Source organism: Vipera ursinii (assembly GCF_947247035.1).
Source record: "Vipera ursinii genome assembly, chromosome: 3".
Classification (NCBI taxonomy): Eukaryota; Metazoa; Chordata; class Lepidosauria; order Squamata; family Viperidae; genus Vipera; species Vipera ursinii.
In genome coordinates this window covers 68453094-68471992 of record NC_139516.1, presented here as the reverse complement: position 1 = coordinate 68471992, position 18899 = coordinate 68453094, and the positions used below count along the sequence as shown (strand labels likewise).

Genomic DNA, 18899 nt, shown 5'->3' with positions numbered 1-18899 from the left:
AATAATTCACGAGGTCCCATGTAGGCCCCCATTTACATTGCAGTTTATTTTGCACTGTTAACAGCTTTGCTGCCCCCACCCCCACCCCCAATCTCTCCCCAGAAGCTATCTGCCACCCAGCCAACTTTGAAATTAAGAGGAAACCAAAGGGTCACAGGGTAACCATTACTGGAACATAAGTGGAATAAGTGAGATGGCAAAAAAACCCTTGCTTTGTTTCACAGTAAAGACTTTTTTAAATTTAATAATTCATTTTAATGGCATGCCATAGTACTTTTCAGTTTCTTGCAACTGTTTATGAAAAGAGATAAGCATGACTCCTTTGGGTCTAGCTCAGGGGTCAGCAACCTGAAACAGTGAAAGAGCCACTCGGAACCGGTTCCCTCACAAAAGGAAAAACTGGGAGCCGCAAAAAATGTGTGCACATGCGGGTACAAGCGTGCATGCACAGAACAGGGTTTGACTGAATAGTGGAGCCAAGGCGAGATATGCACCTACCCTGCATATTTGAATTGATTGGTTGAATTTTTTTAGTCCCATTTTTTTTTACTGCACATGGCAAAGGACTGGGATGGCTGAAAGAGCCGCATGTGGCTCCGGAGCCGCGGGTTGCAGACCTGTGGTCTAGCTAATAACATAGTCTTCATTTGGCATTCAGGATGATTAGATACTGGCTGTTCGCAACACAGTCAGGTGGGTGAAGTGTCAAAAGATGTGGATATAGCATTTCTCCTCCAAATTTTGACTTTACCTACAGATATTCCAATTTGAGACTCTGCTCTAAAAGGGGATTATTAAGATAAGTCTATATTATGAAGATTATAATAATGAAGCCATATAGGTACTATTAGACTTTACAATTCTAGAATAACAGCAAAATCATATTTACCTAAAGTAGCTATGAATGCCAGCTTTGAAAATAAGTTGCAAAATTAAATCCAATCTCAATTTATAAATTTTTGTACTGAAAAGTTCTCATTACCTTCTTTAGCTCAGTGGATTTAAGGGCAGTAACCATAAAATCAGAATTAGCCTTCAGTTTATATCAACATCCTCCTTCATTTGAGACTTGCTCTTTACTAAAAATAGTTTCATACAACTTTTTAATATTAAAAAACATTTCAGACCATATATAGTAACAGCCAAATGTATTTTTAATTTGTTGAAACAATTTGTTCCTGGTCTTTAACTCTGAATGTCAAGTATTAACCCTACCTAATCTCTTTCTAATGCCTTAGTTGTAGCCACTGAACTCTGCTTACAGACCTTGATTGTAGCAGGCCTAGTGGATAGCCCATAATGAACTTTTAAATTACTTGAGATAATATCTGGAAAACTCAGTCTTAAATACCTTTCTGGCTTTTGACTGGGTGCCAATGCAGATACTGAAGATTATAAGTCACCTTCAGAAGTACAAACTGGAAACAGAAAATATTAAACCTAAATACTACTAAATTGGTGTATTGGGGCAAATTTGTTTGTATATGTGTATATGAGAGTGATGGAATAAATACAGTCTCGCTTTTATATACAAAATACATATTATATATTTTATATATTTTATATTCCCGTCCTACGGGAATAGGGCGGTATATAAATTTAATAAAATAAATAAAATAAATAAATAAATAATACATACCTATGCTGAACGTATGTGAAATTTTCCCTTCTTGCAATTGTCAAATGAGAAGCTTTCAGATTTTTCATTGTTCTAAGGTATTTTTCCCTTTAAAACCTTTAATTTTCAGAATTTGGATGTTTATACTTAACTAAGTTTGCTAAAATCTCCATAAGAATTGTGTTTTAATGAAGAATTTTGTTTTATATGCTCACATTTGTAAAACCTACACCAACCTATGCTAAAATCATTACTCTTCATATCCTCCAAATGTCTTGAAACCAAAAATACTAGGAAGAATGTATAGAATTTATAGACAGGATTAGGAAGAGAGTCCTATAAATATATTTTTCTAGGAGTAAATTTTTATACTTAGGTTTGCACTATTAACTTTGTTCTCAATATATCTGTAATGAAGCATTTCACAACCTAATGAGAAAAATATAGGTCTGTATTAAGAAAATGGACCGTGAGATTTTTGATGTTCCTTTCTTATTTTTATCACTTCCTTTCAGGACAGTAAACATGCTTTTTATACTTAAGGTAGTTTAGTTTATGTGTTAGCAACTGGTCCAAAAATGAATACCAAACTTCATGCCTAAGTGGGGATTTCACTTCAGATCTTCCCATGAATAGGCTAAGCATTGTTTTCACAACCAACCTATTTGGCAATTCATATGAAGTCTATTATTGAATCTTTTGTATAGGAAAATATTAGCCACTGGTTTTACTTTGCCAGTTTAGTTCTATTTTATAAAAATCTTACTTAAATGTGTAAAGAAATTTGGTGAAAATAAACTAGAGGTTTATTGTTTCACCATTTATATAACCAACCAAGCTTCAGATTCCAATTATTCCATGTGAATGGTGGACAGGAAATTCTAAAAATATACTTCACTCTTTTTACATCTATATATGCTATGAGTCTATGACCGTGCTCATAGGCAGAATACAAATGCTGTAAATAAATTATCTCCCAAGATTTGAAAATCAAAAGCAACTAAATCAGACTCCAAGATATGTGACCTATGATGAATGTAGAAACAATAAAACAACATTAACTGTATTTTAATAGTTCATTTTATACAGGCCAAATTTTTAAATGTAGTCACTGAATGTATTCACAGAAAAATAATTCATTTTTACAAAAGCAAGTGAGTATGCATCCAAAACCAGACAGTATTTCTTGTGTGACATCATTGTGCACTACAACCATTGTTGTGGTTAATGCACAATTATATCAGCTGTAGGGAATGAACAACGCAAGCATTAACTTTTGGATTGCATTACAATTTTAATGCCGTAAAAAGTAAAATTGTAGGTTTTTTTTTAAAAAAATGGCACAATTATAGTACCTAGCATTAAAACAAAATAGCATTACATCATTCAGCCTTAAAGCTAAGGTGTATGAAATGAAAAACTATCAAGAGATCAAACAGGCTCTTGCTTAATTGTATTTAATTGTGTATGCAGAACTGGTCTAAGAGCACCCAGATTGCTACCATTGCAACAGATTTAATAAAAAGTGTTTCTGTCCAAATAGCTATGCTTGCAGGGGCTGCATCAATGGTATATCTGGATGGCCCAATTCCAAGAGTGGAATAGGATCTCTTTGAGTAAACAGGTTTCTCTTCTTTCTTCAAGTTCTCAAATATGCTCTGGAAAGATGCATAGGTGGGGTGAGGTGAAGAGGGAGACATGAGCACAATAGTGCCTTGCACAAAGAAAGGTTCCTTCATGTCATTTTAAATATAGACACATGGTCTGAATTTCAGTTCATTCCAAGCATAAGACAGGATTTTGTTCATGTAATAAAAATACACTAGAGCAGGGGTAGGCAACCTTGGCTGTTTTATGACTCGTGGACTTCAACTCCCAGAAGTTGAAGGGAGTTGAAGTCCACGAGTCATAAAACAGCCAAGGCTGCCTACCCCTGGCTGAGGAATTCTGGGAGTTGAAGTCCATGAGTCATAAAAGAGTCAAGGTTGCCTACCCCTGCACTAGAGAGATAAATGTGATTAGTTTCCAGGCATTATATCCAGAAATAACAATAAGGTAACAGTCAATTAAGGGGATTCCAATGAGTAACAGCGTTCCTTTTATTAATTTTATAAGGGCGAATTTGCATATTCTTACAGTCAACTTCTTAAACAATTAATTCCTTCCCTTGATGCTGAAAGATAGAACAATATTTCTTTTTTTCTCCAGCTTTTTCTAGACAATTTTCTCTTGCTGACTGCTAAGGTTAGCCTCATTGCCAAATAAGGTCACTCAAACATAAAGTCACCCATATGGTTTCATATAGTTGCATTAAGTAAACTCCAAGCAGAGACAGTGCGCCCTTGCCAACCATGATATAATTTTAAAAGGCCAGGTATGAGGAATCTTCTTGCATCTATCTTGTGTCAATGACTTCCCTAACTCTTTTCTTCTTTTCCTTTAAAATCCTTAATTAAAAAGATGTATAAATATAGAACAGGGGGTCAACATTCATTCCTCCTAGGAACTGGGGTCCACAACATCTAGAAGATACCAAGTAATTAATGATTAGATTAAAAATATTTGAGGCTTCTGGAAATTAAAAACTACCTGATATGTCCAGGAAATCCTCATGAATGAAGCTCAACTCAAAAAAGACTTACATTCTTAAAGCAAGTGTTAGTCCCTGTAAATATAATGTGTCCTTCTCCTTACCTCTGACCAATTTTCTCCACCTACTTACATTTTGCTTTTATTTTCAACTAGTTTATTTTCTGAACTGTTTTTCCTAAATCTTGAAAGCTTTGAAACAGTGAAAGTTATTGAGTGGAAAATGGAACTTTATTTACTATTATATTCTTGATTAAGTAAGAGGCAAATGGTTTATAAAGAATCATTTTTAAGATGTTATTTACAATTCATTCAGTTTGAAATGCTTGTGGGAAATAATGAAGAGAAAAATAAACTATGAGAAAGGTATGAAATGTCAGACATCACTATATTCATACTTTATTTATTACAAATAAATATTTGATGGAAAAAATCCTTATCATTTTGCAAACCAGTGAATAAAAACATGGATTTGATATTACTGAAATAGGCATAAACAGTTAGGTACCAAAAAATTCCATTGGGAAATTTAAAATATGTGTATATATGTATGTGTGCTTGTATATGGATGTCTGCTTGTTAAAGATAAATGTTGTGAAGTCAAAGATATGCAGTTAGTCAGTCACTTTATGTTCTGCTTCTTATTAGCCCTTTCTTTGGCTTCTAAAGATCTATTTTTTAAACCAGAAATGTCAGGATATCTGGAACAGAAATGTACAATAAAATGTGTCCCTTGGCCTACTGATCTATTAATCTTTCAGCTAAAGCCAGAAAACTGGATGAGCCATGAAAAGGTTATTATATATCGTAACTTTGTATATAATGGTCAGACATTCATTATCCTCACTGGAGTTTAAACAAAGGTGGTAGGAGGAATCAAGCAAAATCCAAAATAAATTGCACATTTTCTGAAACATTTTAGCAGCATGGTGACTTTAGTGACTTTTCTTCTACGACCTTCACATTTTACACCTATATTACTCAGGAATCTACTGTTGAAGAAATACAAATTTTCAAAGAAAAGCATATACACTATCAGCTGAAAAGCAAATAAAAGAGCTGTAATGTCCTGTAACTAAAAAAAATCTCAAACAAAGTTGCAGTAATTTAGTTCCTCAGCTACTCATGGGATCCCACAAATAGATTGTTTCAAAAAATGCTATTCTTTACAGCCTCCTAACTTACAGAACATCCCTAATAAACAAAGAGAAAATAAAAAGTTAAACTATGCATGAATATGAGAATTGTAACTCTACCTTCTTCCACCAAATGTAAAGTCTAAAAAAATAATAATCTCAAAATCATAGCACTTTAGAACTTGCTTTATTAGGTTATCTGGCACTCTTGAGATATGCTGGGTTACAGCATATATCATTCTAAGATGGAAGACTATCTGAAAATTTTGAGACGCGGTCCAATTTGGAGGACCTCCTACGAAAAGCTGCTTTCACTGAGCGTTGAATGGATGAAATTGCAGCACTCAAAAAAGAGGAACTAGTAACAATATGTAGTTTGAAAAGTTACTGCTCTTTTTTCAAAGTTTGATATTCTCCCCATAGAGATTGGAATGGTCCCAGTCGTGTTGGCTTTTTGAAAAACTTTAAAAACTTGGCTATATACCGTGTTTCCCCGAAAGTAAGACCTACCGTGAAAATAAGCCCTAGCTTGATTTTGGGGGTGGGTGGGCCTAATATAAGCCCTACCTCAAAAATAAGCCCTAGTTTGGGGGCAAGGTGCCTGCCCAAAAATCAAGCTAGGGCAGGGGTGGAGCTTACCATTGCAGCCAGGCCTCCCATGGATCAACACTTGCCTCGCTGACCCACTTCATTCTGCACCTGAGAATGAGCTCCAACCTGCATTTCACCATCAGCGACCTTCCTGTAAAGCCAAGAACCGAGCTATGGATTCCGTAGCTTGGTTCTCAGCTGCATAGGCCTTCTGGAAAGGCCTCTGATGGTGAAATGCAGGCCAGAGCTCCATTCTCAGGTGCAGAATGAAGCTGCTCTTTCAGCCCTGGCTGGGCGGGGCTGTTGGTGCCGCTGCCACGAGATGAATGGAAAAGACACCTCCTCCCCCGAAAATAAGACCTGATGCCTCTTTTGGAGGCACATAATAATAATAAGACTGGGTCTTATTTTCGGGGAAACACGGTACCCTGGCGCTTGGAATGTGTTAAGGACCCTGTTACTTGGCTTTACTATTAGTTGATTAATTGTCCCGGCTGCTCTTTGTAGTTATATATTTTATGGATGTTTTTATTCTTTTAATATTTTGTAAGTTGTTTTAATTGTTTTAGAATTCTAGTACTGTAAGCTTCCCAGAGTCACCTGGTTGAGTTGGGTGCCTATAGAAATCAAGCAAGTCAATGTATGAACGAACAAACAAATAAATACCATTAAAAAAGACATTGTCAAAATAGCATGAGCATTGTGTTTCTACTTCCCAAGAGCCACAAATGGCAAAGTCTATGACTGTAAGAAATCTCTTGGAATCTACTCAATAGTACAGAACGAAAAGTGTTAAAAACAGCCTCTGGAGAAAGGCCACGTCAAACTTACTTGCGGATAATTTGTATAAATACTCCACAATAGGGGGCTTATGACAATCTAACATGTGGTCATAAGATTCATGAGTATTAGCAAGATTTTCTGATAATATCCCTAAACTAGTGTTTCTCAACATTGGTAACTTTAAGATATGTAGACTTCAGCTCCCAGAATTCCCCCGCATACATGCTGAAGACCATACATCTTAAAATTCCTAAGGTTGAGAAACACTCCCTTGGGCTATGTTTTATACTTTCAATGCACTAATCCCCTACAACAGAATTTACAGAAATCACAGTAGTAAAAAATTAAAAATAAATAGTTGAGAAAGATAACAAAAGATAAATAAAAGGAAGAATGAGAGCTATTGCTGCCAATTATTGATACTGACCTTAAGCTTGATGCTGTCATTAAAGCTGCTGCAAGAAAGAACACTAACCTACAGATATGATTGCTCCAGAAAGAATGGCCAAGCTCTTCCATCTCTAAACAAGGGAAAAATGTCAGCTGACTAAAAGAAATCTATGAAAATGACAAGGAATCCTCACAAAGACAGTGATGTCTTGCAACAGAATATTAGCTCAGTTTTCAAAATATCAGGATTTTCCATGTAGAGATTTTAATTAAATAGGTGGATAGGCAGACAGGAATGTCAGCATTGTTCTTCAGTGACATAGACCTAGTACAGGTAGTCCTCGACTTACAATAGCTCATTTAGTGACCATTCAAAGTCACAATGCCACTGAAAAAAGTGACTTATGACCGTTTTTCACACTTACGACTGTTGCAGCAGTCCCGTGGTCAGGTGATCAAAATTCAGACACTTGGCAACTGACTCATATTTATGACAACTGCAGTGACCCAGGTCTTGTAATCCCCTTTTGCGATCTTCTGACAAGCAAAGTCAATGGGGAAACCAGATTCACTTAACAACCGTGAAACTAGCTTAACAACTGCAGTGATTCATTTAACTACTGTGGCAAGAAAGGTCGTAAAATGCAGCAAAATTCACGTAACAAAAATTTTGCTTAGCAACAGAAATTTGGGGCTCAATTGTGTTTGTAAATTGAGAACTACCTGTACATTACTCTCAGATTTTGGGGGCTGCCTTATAATCGCCTGAAAGTTGGATTGCTATTTAGGAGATCTGTACTTGGAAAAGGACTCAAGAGGAAAAAACAAATGGAATCACTCAGAGCCTGGAAAAAAGGACCTCTGCAAACAACTTAGATTTATGAGTTAATAAAATGTTGCTAATTCTGCCAACAAGAAAGAAGAGAAGAATCCTGATATATACTTTGCATTTAAAACTTCAGCTTTCTCCAAAAAATGTACTCTAGCTTCCGGCATCTTCTAATGAACTCAAACCTCAATGGGTAGGGGTTAACTGACCACCAGCTGTTCTTATATCACCATCTGTGATAAACCTTGCTACTCTTTTCATTCTAAGTTAGCAAAAATGTGACAAGGACTTTAAAGCTGTAAGGGTGATTATTTCTGTATATGTATAAGCTATAAAGATCAAAAGGTAAAGGTTCCCCCGCACTTGCGTGCTAGTTGTTTCCAACTCTAGGGGCCAGTGCTCATCTCCGTTTCAAAGCCGAAGAGCCAGCGTTTGTCCGAGGACGTCTCCGTGGTCATGTGGCCGGCATGACTAGACGCCAAAGGCGCACGGAACGCTATTACCTTCCCACCACAGTGGTCCCTATTTTTCTACTTGCATTTTTACGTGCTTTCGAACTGCTAGGTGGGCAGAAGCTGGGACGAGTAACACGCGCTCACTCTGTTATGCGGCACTCGGGATTCGACCCACCAAACTGCCGACCTTCTGATCGACAAGCTATATGTATAAGCTATAAATGCACATAAATGAAAAGAGACATCAGTAGAATAAGCAACTTCAAATGAGAATTGGGAACCAGGAAGGAACTGCAAATTCATACACATTTATGACCCATAAGCTCTGGACATTAGGATTCCAGCATAGATTGACCATAATAAGGCAGAGGCAAGCAGAAGGATCTGCATCACCTTAGGAATTTATGTAGTTCTGTTAAGATTTCATTGGTAACTTGCCTGGCTGAGCTTTGTGGAATAATATTACATCCTATTCGAACCAGTGGCAAATACATTCATTGAAGCGCCATTGGCTTATGATATAAGAAGGTATGAATGAATAAAGATTGGTGAACCATAATAATTCTGTTGCTTTACTTTTGTGTTATTTTCTCCAGCACTAATGTGCAGTAACCTGAGTAGACAATCTCCTTAGGCAGCAAGACACTAAAACATATCTGTAGCAGTTCTATCTAATCTAGACACATGCCTCTCTATTCATCCACTGAGAAAACAATGTGACTGACTGGATAACCTTAGGTGGTTTATGCCAAAACTGAGGAATGCATTAAAGGGTCAGGTGTATTGTAACCTGGAATTACTGCCTAAATTGCTGCTTACTTTGTCCTACTGACTTCTGAGGTTGGTGTGTTCACTGGAGATAGAGATCCATCCTAACAATGACCAAAAGGTAACCAGCTCCTTAGTGTCTTAAGCTGCCAATGATGAGATTTCACAGGAAGATTGTAGCCAAAGGATTGTGATGGGTACCCTGAGAAAAAATATAGCTTCAGAGTGCTTGCCATTTTATCTAGCCCTTAAAGATTATCAGAGCTGTCTTACCAATGAGTTATAACTGGTCATTATAGATAAGGTTCCCCTGCACATGCGTGCTAGTCGTTTCCAACTCTAGGGGCCGGTGCTCATCTCCATTTCAAAGCCATTTGCATTGAAATGTATTTTTACGTGCTTTCGAACTGCTAGGTTGGCAGAAGCTGGGACAAGTAACAGGTGCTCACTCTGTTACACGGCACTCAGGATTCGACCCGCCAAACTGCCGACCATCTGATCGACAAGCTCAGCGTCCTAACCCACTGAGCCACCACGTCCCTTTATAGATAGGCAGTGTAAAATTCCAGGAGCTTGAATCCCAGAAAGACATGCTAGATAGCAACATTTAAAGAAAAATATATATACGTTCATCTATGAAAAATGTCTTACAGAATGTGACCGTAGAGTAACTAGTGCTGATTTGTGTTCAATGTTCTTTATGAGTGGTTAAACAAATCCAAAATATTTTGCATTCTTTATCCCAGGCCATAATGGTTTCATTCCAAATTTCGTACCAAAAATTGCATGCAAAGCAATTCAGACTAAAACATGTTCCTATTGGATCCAGATTCCAAGAGACAAACAATGAAATGTCAGGTAGGTCATAAACTCCTATAATTCACATCCTGACTTTAAAAAAATCCCAAACATGTGGAATGTGTTACTTGAAGTAAAAAGGGAAATCCTCATTTCAGAAATAACAGACGAAACATCAGATGATAATTTGGTTTTGGCCTTGTCTTTTGCCTCTAACTTTACTAGCAGATTTGTGTATCACTTTTCAAAAAAATAAGGAACACTTAACAGTGTTTAAAATCTGAAATGGCATTTATTTTCTTTTTCATTATTTACCTTTATCTACTTCATTTGACATGTTCCAATTTGACGTAGGCATTAAATCAGCAGTGGCTGACACATTTGTTCCTGAAAGAAAAGAGAAAAAAGTCAATACATAAACATTATATAAATTAGGGAATATAGGACTCACATAATTTGACAAGAGACTTTTACATATCAAAAATACATGCTCTACTTTGTTTAGATCTCATGAGTATGCTGTATTGGCAGAAATGTTCAGAAGGTACAGCAAAAGGAATGCTTATTGGAAAAAATCAATAATGTCTTGGAGATTTCCTGATTGTTTAAAAAAAACAAATCAGTAAATATCTGAAATGGCAAACCATTGGGAGAGTTCAGTTTTTTTCACATTATTTTTGTTTTGGGCAACAGAATTCTACTGCAGCATTAATTAATACGGTATGTTGAAAAGATGGGAATTGTAAAGGAAAGAAAAATGAAATGAAAGAGATGAAGGAAAAAAGTTGCAATTAGTCTTTCAGTTTTAAAAAGATAATGAGAGCCATCAGAGAGGAATTCTAAGAATGGGTAGATGGGAGGGGGGGGAGAGTGGCAGATGATCCGCCCCACCTCAGAATCTGCTCCATTGGTGGGATTCAGCCGGTTTGCACCAGTTTGGCAGAACTGGTAGCCAATTTTTTGTTGCCCAGGCCCAGAACGGACTTCCGGAAGCGGCATCCACACCGAGAACTATATGTTCTCAAATATGTTCACATATTTGAAACCCACCACTGATCTGTTCCAATAATACTCGCCCATACAGGCGAGCCTTGGTGGAGCAGTGGGCTAATGCCTCCTTAAGTAACACCAGCTGCCTGCAATTAGTGCAGGTTCACATCCCACCAGGCTCAAGGTTGACTCAGCCTTCCATCCTTCCGAGGTAGGTAAAATGAGGACCCAGATTGTTGGGGGCAATAAGCTGACTTTGTAATAATGCCGCTTGGGGTTTGTGTGAAAGCCCTAATAAGCAGGCATATACATAGAATGAAGGCTACTGCTAAGCTTGTAAGCCGCCCTGAGTCTTCGGAGAAGGGCGAGATATAAATGGAATTTTAAAAAAAACTGGGGTAGGGAGGATGGGTGAATTTCTTTGTACTTTTTGGAGGAAATAAGAAGAATACTGATCTATTGGACCTCGTTTTTCAACACTTGATTGCTGATTCTATAGAGAATTTGGTTCTACTGAAGTGTGAGTGCCCATGTTTTGCTTTTAAAAAATGTACATCGAGATTGTGGTAAAAGGAGATCACTTCACTACACAATTATACTGTTTTGAACAGTAGTGTAATTTAAATAATAATAGTAATTGAAGCATTAAAATTTTGGGCAAGTATATTCACAGAAAAAAGATTAAGATATTATAAGCATGGGCCAATTCTATAAATTTATCTATGCAATGTTTTTTTAAAACACTTGAATTTGACAATCTATTTTAACAGAAGATACTACCAGCAATTCTTTTGATTTCAAAATGCCGCACAAATGAATTAGGTAGAAGAAATATTTATTTTAGCTACTGGCAGTTGAGTATAAAAATACATTTAATTTGTATAGATTTCATGGTGTTTAAGTAACCCTTGTTTCTACTATATTTAATAGAACAAGAGAGGAAGGAAAGAGCAGTAAATCACAAAACATATCTCTGACATATATATATTAAATAAACTAGTTTTTCATATATATTTATTTTATATTATAGTTTAATCAGAAATAAGAAAAAATGGGTACTTAAATATACATTAGTATAAGCAGCACACGTTCCTAAAAAGACAAATATTTCTAACTCAATACAGTGGGTTAAAATGCTGTACAAATACAGAAAGATAACTTCTTCAAACCATTGTAAACTAATGTGTCCAGTCTTAATTTTTGCAACTATAAAAACATCCAAAGTGTATATTCTTTGTTTTCCTTTTAGTTTCCACAACATATTTGATTCAAAAGAATGCAACCATCTATGAAAATCAATAAGATTTTCTGAACAATGTATGTGGAACAACTTAAATCCAAAAAGTAACTATAGCTCACAGTCAGATCATATGAATCAATATTGTATTCTGAACATATTTCAGCCAACTGAGCCAATTAGCTGAATCTTTCATTTTCTCTATAATATGATAAATAGGTGTCAGGTGTATACGAAATCATAATTTCAGGGGAATTATTTCTAATTTTAAATCTATAGAAACGTGATCTAAAAGTCAAATTCACTTTCCACTGATATTCATAAGCTGGGCATCACAATTTCTCATTCCTGTAACAATTTGCTATTATTTTGTGGTTTTTATTCTCAGTTACCTGTTCATTTTTATTTTTATGTTACATATTTTAACAATTACTTACATTGGTGTTTTTTTAATAAAAAATTGTAAACTCTCTTGCCCAGAGTTGCTGCGATGAGAGGACTGACCACATAAATAGATAGATCCCAGGCCAAAAATGGCTGTTACATGAATATACAATCTGATTAGTTACACGGCCCAGGGCTTTTTTTCTCATAGAACGCTTCTGGCACCTTTTTTTTTTGCAAAAAAAAAAGCTCCCTCTATAGGAAATATAGGAATAGGAAAGCCTATTGGAGGGGTAAATCTTGGCTCTTTTTTATGACTCATGGACTTCAACTCCCAGAAATCCTGAGCCAGCCACGCTGAGGGGAAAGAGAGAAGTTTCCAAGCTGAGCCATGCTGGCTCAGGAATTTTGAGAGTTGAAGTCCTTGAGTCATAAAAGAGCCAAGGTTGCCTACCCTGCACTAGAGGAGGACATTAAAATTATTTACAAGGTTACTTCTTTAGGAACTAAACTTTTAGAATCTAAAACAGCTAATTCAAAAAAGCCAACAGGAAAGAACCTCACATTTTTCATCTGCTTCTGTCTTTTGGAAGGTAATAACAAAATAATCTATTTCCTAAGTTAACATCTCTGCAATGAAATAAATAAAGGTAACAGGAAAGAAATGAGAAACATTTTTCTCAATGTAATGTGTCTAATTTAGCTGATGCTAGAAAAAAAATAGTATCTTTTGTACACTCTTGAAAACTATTTTGAATCTATTACAACTATACCAGTTTAAATTAAACAATTCTTAAGAATGAAATATTCTTAATTTGGACTTTTACTGTTTGGACTGTTGTCTGTTTTGAAAAATAGATTTTTTAGAATCTAGTTATGTTGCACTTCAGTCTTTAAATAATTAACCTAGTATATACATAATACAGTATATGATGTTTTCCATGGTGAGCTTAACATCAATAACAACATTTATTACAAAGGCTAAAATAATTTCTGGTGGTATTATCTGTGGTATTATCTGTAGATTAAAATTTTGTTTACTCACAAGTAAGTAAGATATTATTTGCAAATAGGATGGCAATAAACAATTTAGGCTGCATTTACATCAGGGCTTTTCAACTTTTCAGAAATTGTACCACTTTTAGGACATGACAATATTCAAGCACCACCAGTGCTTAACAAGGTGTCAAAAACTTGATGAGTAAAAAAAAAAGGGGGGGGGTATTTTGGGTTTCATTGGTTATATTCATTTATTGTTATAGAAATGGCTAGTTTATAATATTATAGAAAAGCAAAAAGTTGAGGTTCAGTGTTAATGCTTCCTTCTACTCCTGCAACAGAGGAAGTCAGAAGTCAGTGCCTTTTCTTTTTCCCTTCTCCCCCTCACTTTTCCCTTTTTCTCTCACCCTTCGCTCGCAAAAGCCCCCCCTCACACTTTGCTCACAAAAGCCTCCAGTCGCTCTCACTCACTCCTCCGTCTCTTTCAAAGGCACCTTGTTCAGTCTCTCTCCCACTCACTCTGTCTCTTTCAAAGGCCTCTTACTCGCTCGCTCACTTACTGCCCCGACGCTTCCAAATGCCATTTACTCATTCACACACTCATTTACTGCCCCGACGCTTCCAAATGCCATTTGCTCATTCACTCACTCACTTACTGCCCCATCGCTTCCAAACGCTTCCAAACATCACTTGCTCGCTCACTCACTTACTACATTTGGAAGTGATGGGCAGTAAGTGAATGAGTGCTGGTGCCGGAGGCCATCAGCTGTTTGGTGCCAGAGACCACTGCCACGAGGAATACAGCTCTGGGTCGGGGTTCGGAGCAGCTCCAGGTGGGGGCTCAGCACGGGCCGTGGCGTGGCAACTGCGGGAGGGGAATCCCCACGGCGGCTGTGAGGAAGGGAATCCCCGCGGTATGTGGCTCTAAGCCGCAGGGGCGGGGGTGCAAAGAACAGACAGCGACGCCATAGCAAGACGCTTGCATTGCTCCCAATGAAAACACCTCTGAGTTCCGGCACTTTTTTTTTTTTTTAGAAAAAAAGCACTGACAAGGACACTACCATAAACACCATGGTGAGTATCTATTAGAATTGGAAGAAGAAGTTAGGAGATGAAACCCCCAGTGTACAAAAGTATTTTGCCATTAGATGATCAACTATTTGATAAGGTGTCTCTTTCTCTCTCTGTCGCCCATGCTCTAGAATTAGATAAATATCAGAAGAAGAAGAAAAAGTTCCACTACTTGCTCTTTCTAGGTTATTTCTTGAAGAGCTTACCTTTGTCAATTTGACCTCCCTTGTGCCTTTTCCCCTTATTAACTACAATAATAATTACAATAATTTTAATTGTCTTAATACTTTAAGACTTTTTAATGAGAAGCAATATACAAATCCCATATACAATTGAACAAATAATATGTCATGAGCAGTAGATACAACCTGCTAGTTCCACAGGAATTGTCTTCGGTATTACTAATATATCGAGGAACCAAGCTGATTGAAAGCAGATCTTATTTGCTTTTGCTTCTGACTTTTTTTTTTACACTTTGCATGACGATGTTAACACCAAAAGGAAATTGTGTGATTGCTAGTATATGCCACAAGACATCTTGTGGCTAAGGTGCCACAAGAGTCTTTGTGGAGTTTTCTGTAAAAAGGAAGGAATAAGATAGCTGGAAACTGTAATTTATACAATTCATACGATCCTGTGATCCTGTGAGGTTTTGTTTTAAGTAGGCACAACTGTCTTCTACTAATGTAGAAGACATTAAACAGGAAATAGGTCTGATCCATGCTTATATAAATGCTTATATACAAATGCTCAAAGCTTGGGGAATAAACAGGGCAAACTAGAAGCAATAGTACAAGAGGGAGGGTATGTCATAATTGGCTTTACAGGAACCTGGTGGCAGAAAACCCATAAATGGAATGGACTGATGGATGGATACAAATTGTTCAAAAGAAACAGGTCTACAAAAGGAGGAGGGGGAGTTGCACTATATGTAAGAGAATGCTACATACCTACAGAAATGCACATGATCAAAGATAAAATCTCTCCAGAATGTATATGGGTCAATATAAAAGAGAAAAAAAGTGACATTGCCATAGATGTATATTACAGCCTACCCAACCAATCAGAAGAAATAGATGAACTCTTTGCCAACCAGTTAACAAATGTACATAGGAAGCATACTGTAGTAATGGGAGACTTCAACTATCCAGATATCAACACTCTGCACCGAGCGGGAGATCAAACAGATTCCTAACCAACCTAGCCGACAGCTTTGTCAACCAAAAGATGGAGGAGGGAGCTAGACATAAAGCTATACTGGACTTAATTCTTACTAATAGAGAAGAAGTGATAGATGGAGTTGAAGTTGCCAGAACCTTGGGTGAAAGTGACCACGTCATACTAGAATTTAATATAATGCAAACACTAGCAATAGAAAACAATCCAATAAGTGTCTTAAACTTCAAAAGAGCTGACTTTAACAAAGTCAGAGAGAACCTAGGAAAGATCCCATGGATGAAAATCCTAAAGGGGAAAACAACCCAAGAAGTGTGGGAAACTGAAAAATTCAATCATAAAAGCCCAGACCAGCACAATACCACTGACAAAGAAAAAACAGGAAATTGAAGAAGAAACCAACATGGCTGCACAAAGATCTCTCTGACAAACTGAAAGACAAAAAGGACAAATACAAAAAATGGAAAGAGGGGCACATAACTAAGGCCAATTATCAGCAGACAGCCAGAACATGCAAAGATGAAGTCAGGAAAGCAAAGGCTCAGAACAAACAAAGACTTGCAACAGAAATCAAGGATAATAAAAAAATTCTTCCAACATATTATATAATAATAAAGTTGGAAGGGACCTTGGAGGTCATCTAGTCCAACCCCCTGCTCAGGCAGGAAACCCTATACCATTTTGGACAAATGGCTGTCCAGTCTCTTCTTAAAAACTTCCAGTGTTGGAGCATTCACCGCTTCTGGAGGCAGGTTGTTCTACTGGTTAATTGTTCTGTCAGGAAGTTTCTCCTTAGTTCTAGGTTGCTTCTGTCCTTGATTAGTTTCCATCCATTGTTTCTTGTCCTGCCTTCAGGCACTCTGGAAAATAGCTTGACTCCCTCCTCTTTGTGGAAGCCCCTGAGATATTGGCATACTGCTATCATGTCCCTCTTGGTCCTTCTCTTCATTAAACTAGACATACTCAATTTCAGCAACCCTTCCTTATATCTTTTAGCCTCCAGTCCCCTAATCATCTTTGTTGCTCTTCTCTGTATTCTTTCTAGAGTCTCAACATCTTTTTTTACATCGTGGTGACCAAAACTGGATGCAGTATTCCAAGTGTGGCCTTACCAAGGCATTGTAAAGTGGTATTAATACTTCACGTGATCTTGATTCTATCCCTCTGTTAATGCAGCCCAGCACTGTGTTGGCTTTTTTGGAAGCTGCAGCACACTGCTGGCTCATATTTAAGTGATTGTCCACTAGGACTCCGAGATCCCTCTCACAGTTACTACTACTGAGCAAGGTACCCCCTATACTATACCTGTACATTTGATTTTTCTTGCCTAAATGTAGAACCTTGCTTTTTTCACCATTGAATTTCATTTTGTTAGATAGCGTCCAGTGTTCAAGTCTGTCCAGATCCTCCTGTATCTTAAGCCTGTCTTTTGGAGTGTTGGCTATTCCTGCCAGCTTGGTGTTGTCTGCAAATTTGATGAGTTCCCCATCTATCCCCTTGTCCAAATCATTGATGAAGATGTTGAAGAGCACTGGGCCCAGAACAGAGTCTTGGGGCACCCCACTACACACTTCCCTCCATGTAGATGTGGTTCCATTGAGGACCACATGCTGAGTACGGCTGGTCAGTCAGCTACGAATCCATCTGGTGGTGATACTGTCTAACCCACATTTTTCTATCTTATCAAGTAGTAGGTTGTGATCTACTTTATCAAATGCCTTACTGAAGTCCAAGTAAATTATATCCACAGCATTCCTCTGATCCACTAATTTTGTCACTTGGTCAAAGAATGCAATAAGATTTGTCTGGCATGATCTGTTTTTGACAAACCCATGTTGGCTTTTAGTAATGACTTTGTTTGCCTTTAGGTGTTTGCTGATTCATTGTTTGATTATCTTTTCCAGAATCTTCCCAGGTATTGAGGTCAGGCTGATAGGTCTGTAATTTCCTAAATCCATTTCCCCCCCTTTTTTGAAGATGGGAACTACATCAGCTCTTTTCCACTCCTCTGCTGCCCGGCTGCCATGTCCTTGGCTGCGCTGGTCTGCGCGGGCTGCATCCGGGGGCAACTCTCCAGGGGGGGCTGCTGGTGAGGAGGGGGCCACAGGGGGAGGTGGAGCTGGGGTGACAGCGCATGTGTCCACAGAGAGGGCTCTAAGTGCCACCTCTGGCATGTGTGCCATAGATTCGCCAACCCTGCCCTAGTAAGACCACAGCTGGAATACTGCAGCCAATTTTGGTCATGATATCACAAAAAAGATGTTGAGAGTTTGGAAAAAAATTCAGAGAAGAGCAACTGAGATGATCAAAGGCCTGGAAACTAAAACATACGAAGAATGGCTGCAGGACTTGGGCTGCAGGCTAGTCTAAAGAAAAGAAGAAATAGGGGAGACATGATAGCAGTATTCCAGTATTTGAGGGGCTGCCACTAAGAAGAGTGGGTCACGTTATTCACCAAAGCACCAGAGGGCAGGACAAGAAACAATGGTTGGAAACTGATCAAAGAGAGAAGCAACCTGGAATTAAGGAGAAACTTCCTGACAGTGAGGACAATTAACCAGCTTGCCTCCAGAAATCTTGGGCACTCACTCTATCACTGGAGATTTTTAAGAAAAGGCTAGACAGTCACTTGTCTGAGATGGTATAGGTAGGTCCTCCTGCTTGAGCAGGGAGCTGGACTAGAAGACTTCCAAGGTCCCTTCAGCTCTATTCTATTCTATATGCATCTCTAAAACTTTAATTAGTCCTTCAATTTCAATTGTAGAGTTTAAAATATAAAATTAAGGAAGCCCGATATAAAGCAAAAAAAAAAGTTATGTGAGAACATATAACCAACCACGTTTGGCTTTTCATTAGCTATTATTAAGCATAGTACAAGGTTCTATTTTGCTTAGATTTTAGTTTCAGACTGGAATGCTTTACCCAGGAATGAGAACACACACAGAGCTACGAGTCTTTTAAAGCTCACAAGCCTTCTCAAAGTGTGAGTAAGCTTGGAGATGTGCTTTAGTGGATGAACTCTGCAGTCAATCATTCCTGAAATACACAAAAAAGGTACTTGGCAAAATTGCACTGCTTTAAACCA

The 18899-nt window shown here is 37.6% G+C and overlaps 1 protein-coding gene across 1 annotated transcript in view; it reads right to left on the bottom strand.

The window, feature by feature from the left end:
- ROR1 (receptor tyrosine kinase like orphan receptor 1) overlaps positions 1 to 18899 on the bottom strand; it is a 171950-nt gene that overhangs the window by 38360 nt on the left and 114691 nt on the right. The window contains exon 2 of the mRNA XM_083359904.1: positions 10273 to 10344. Coding sequence (XP_083216030.1) covers positions 10273 to 10344 — 72 coding nt within the window. The remainder of the gene's footprint in view (positions 1 to 10272; positions 10345 to 18899) is intronic.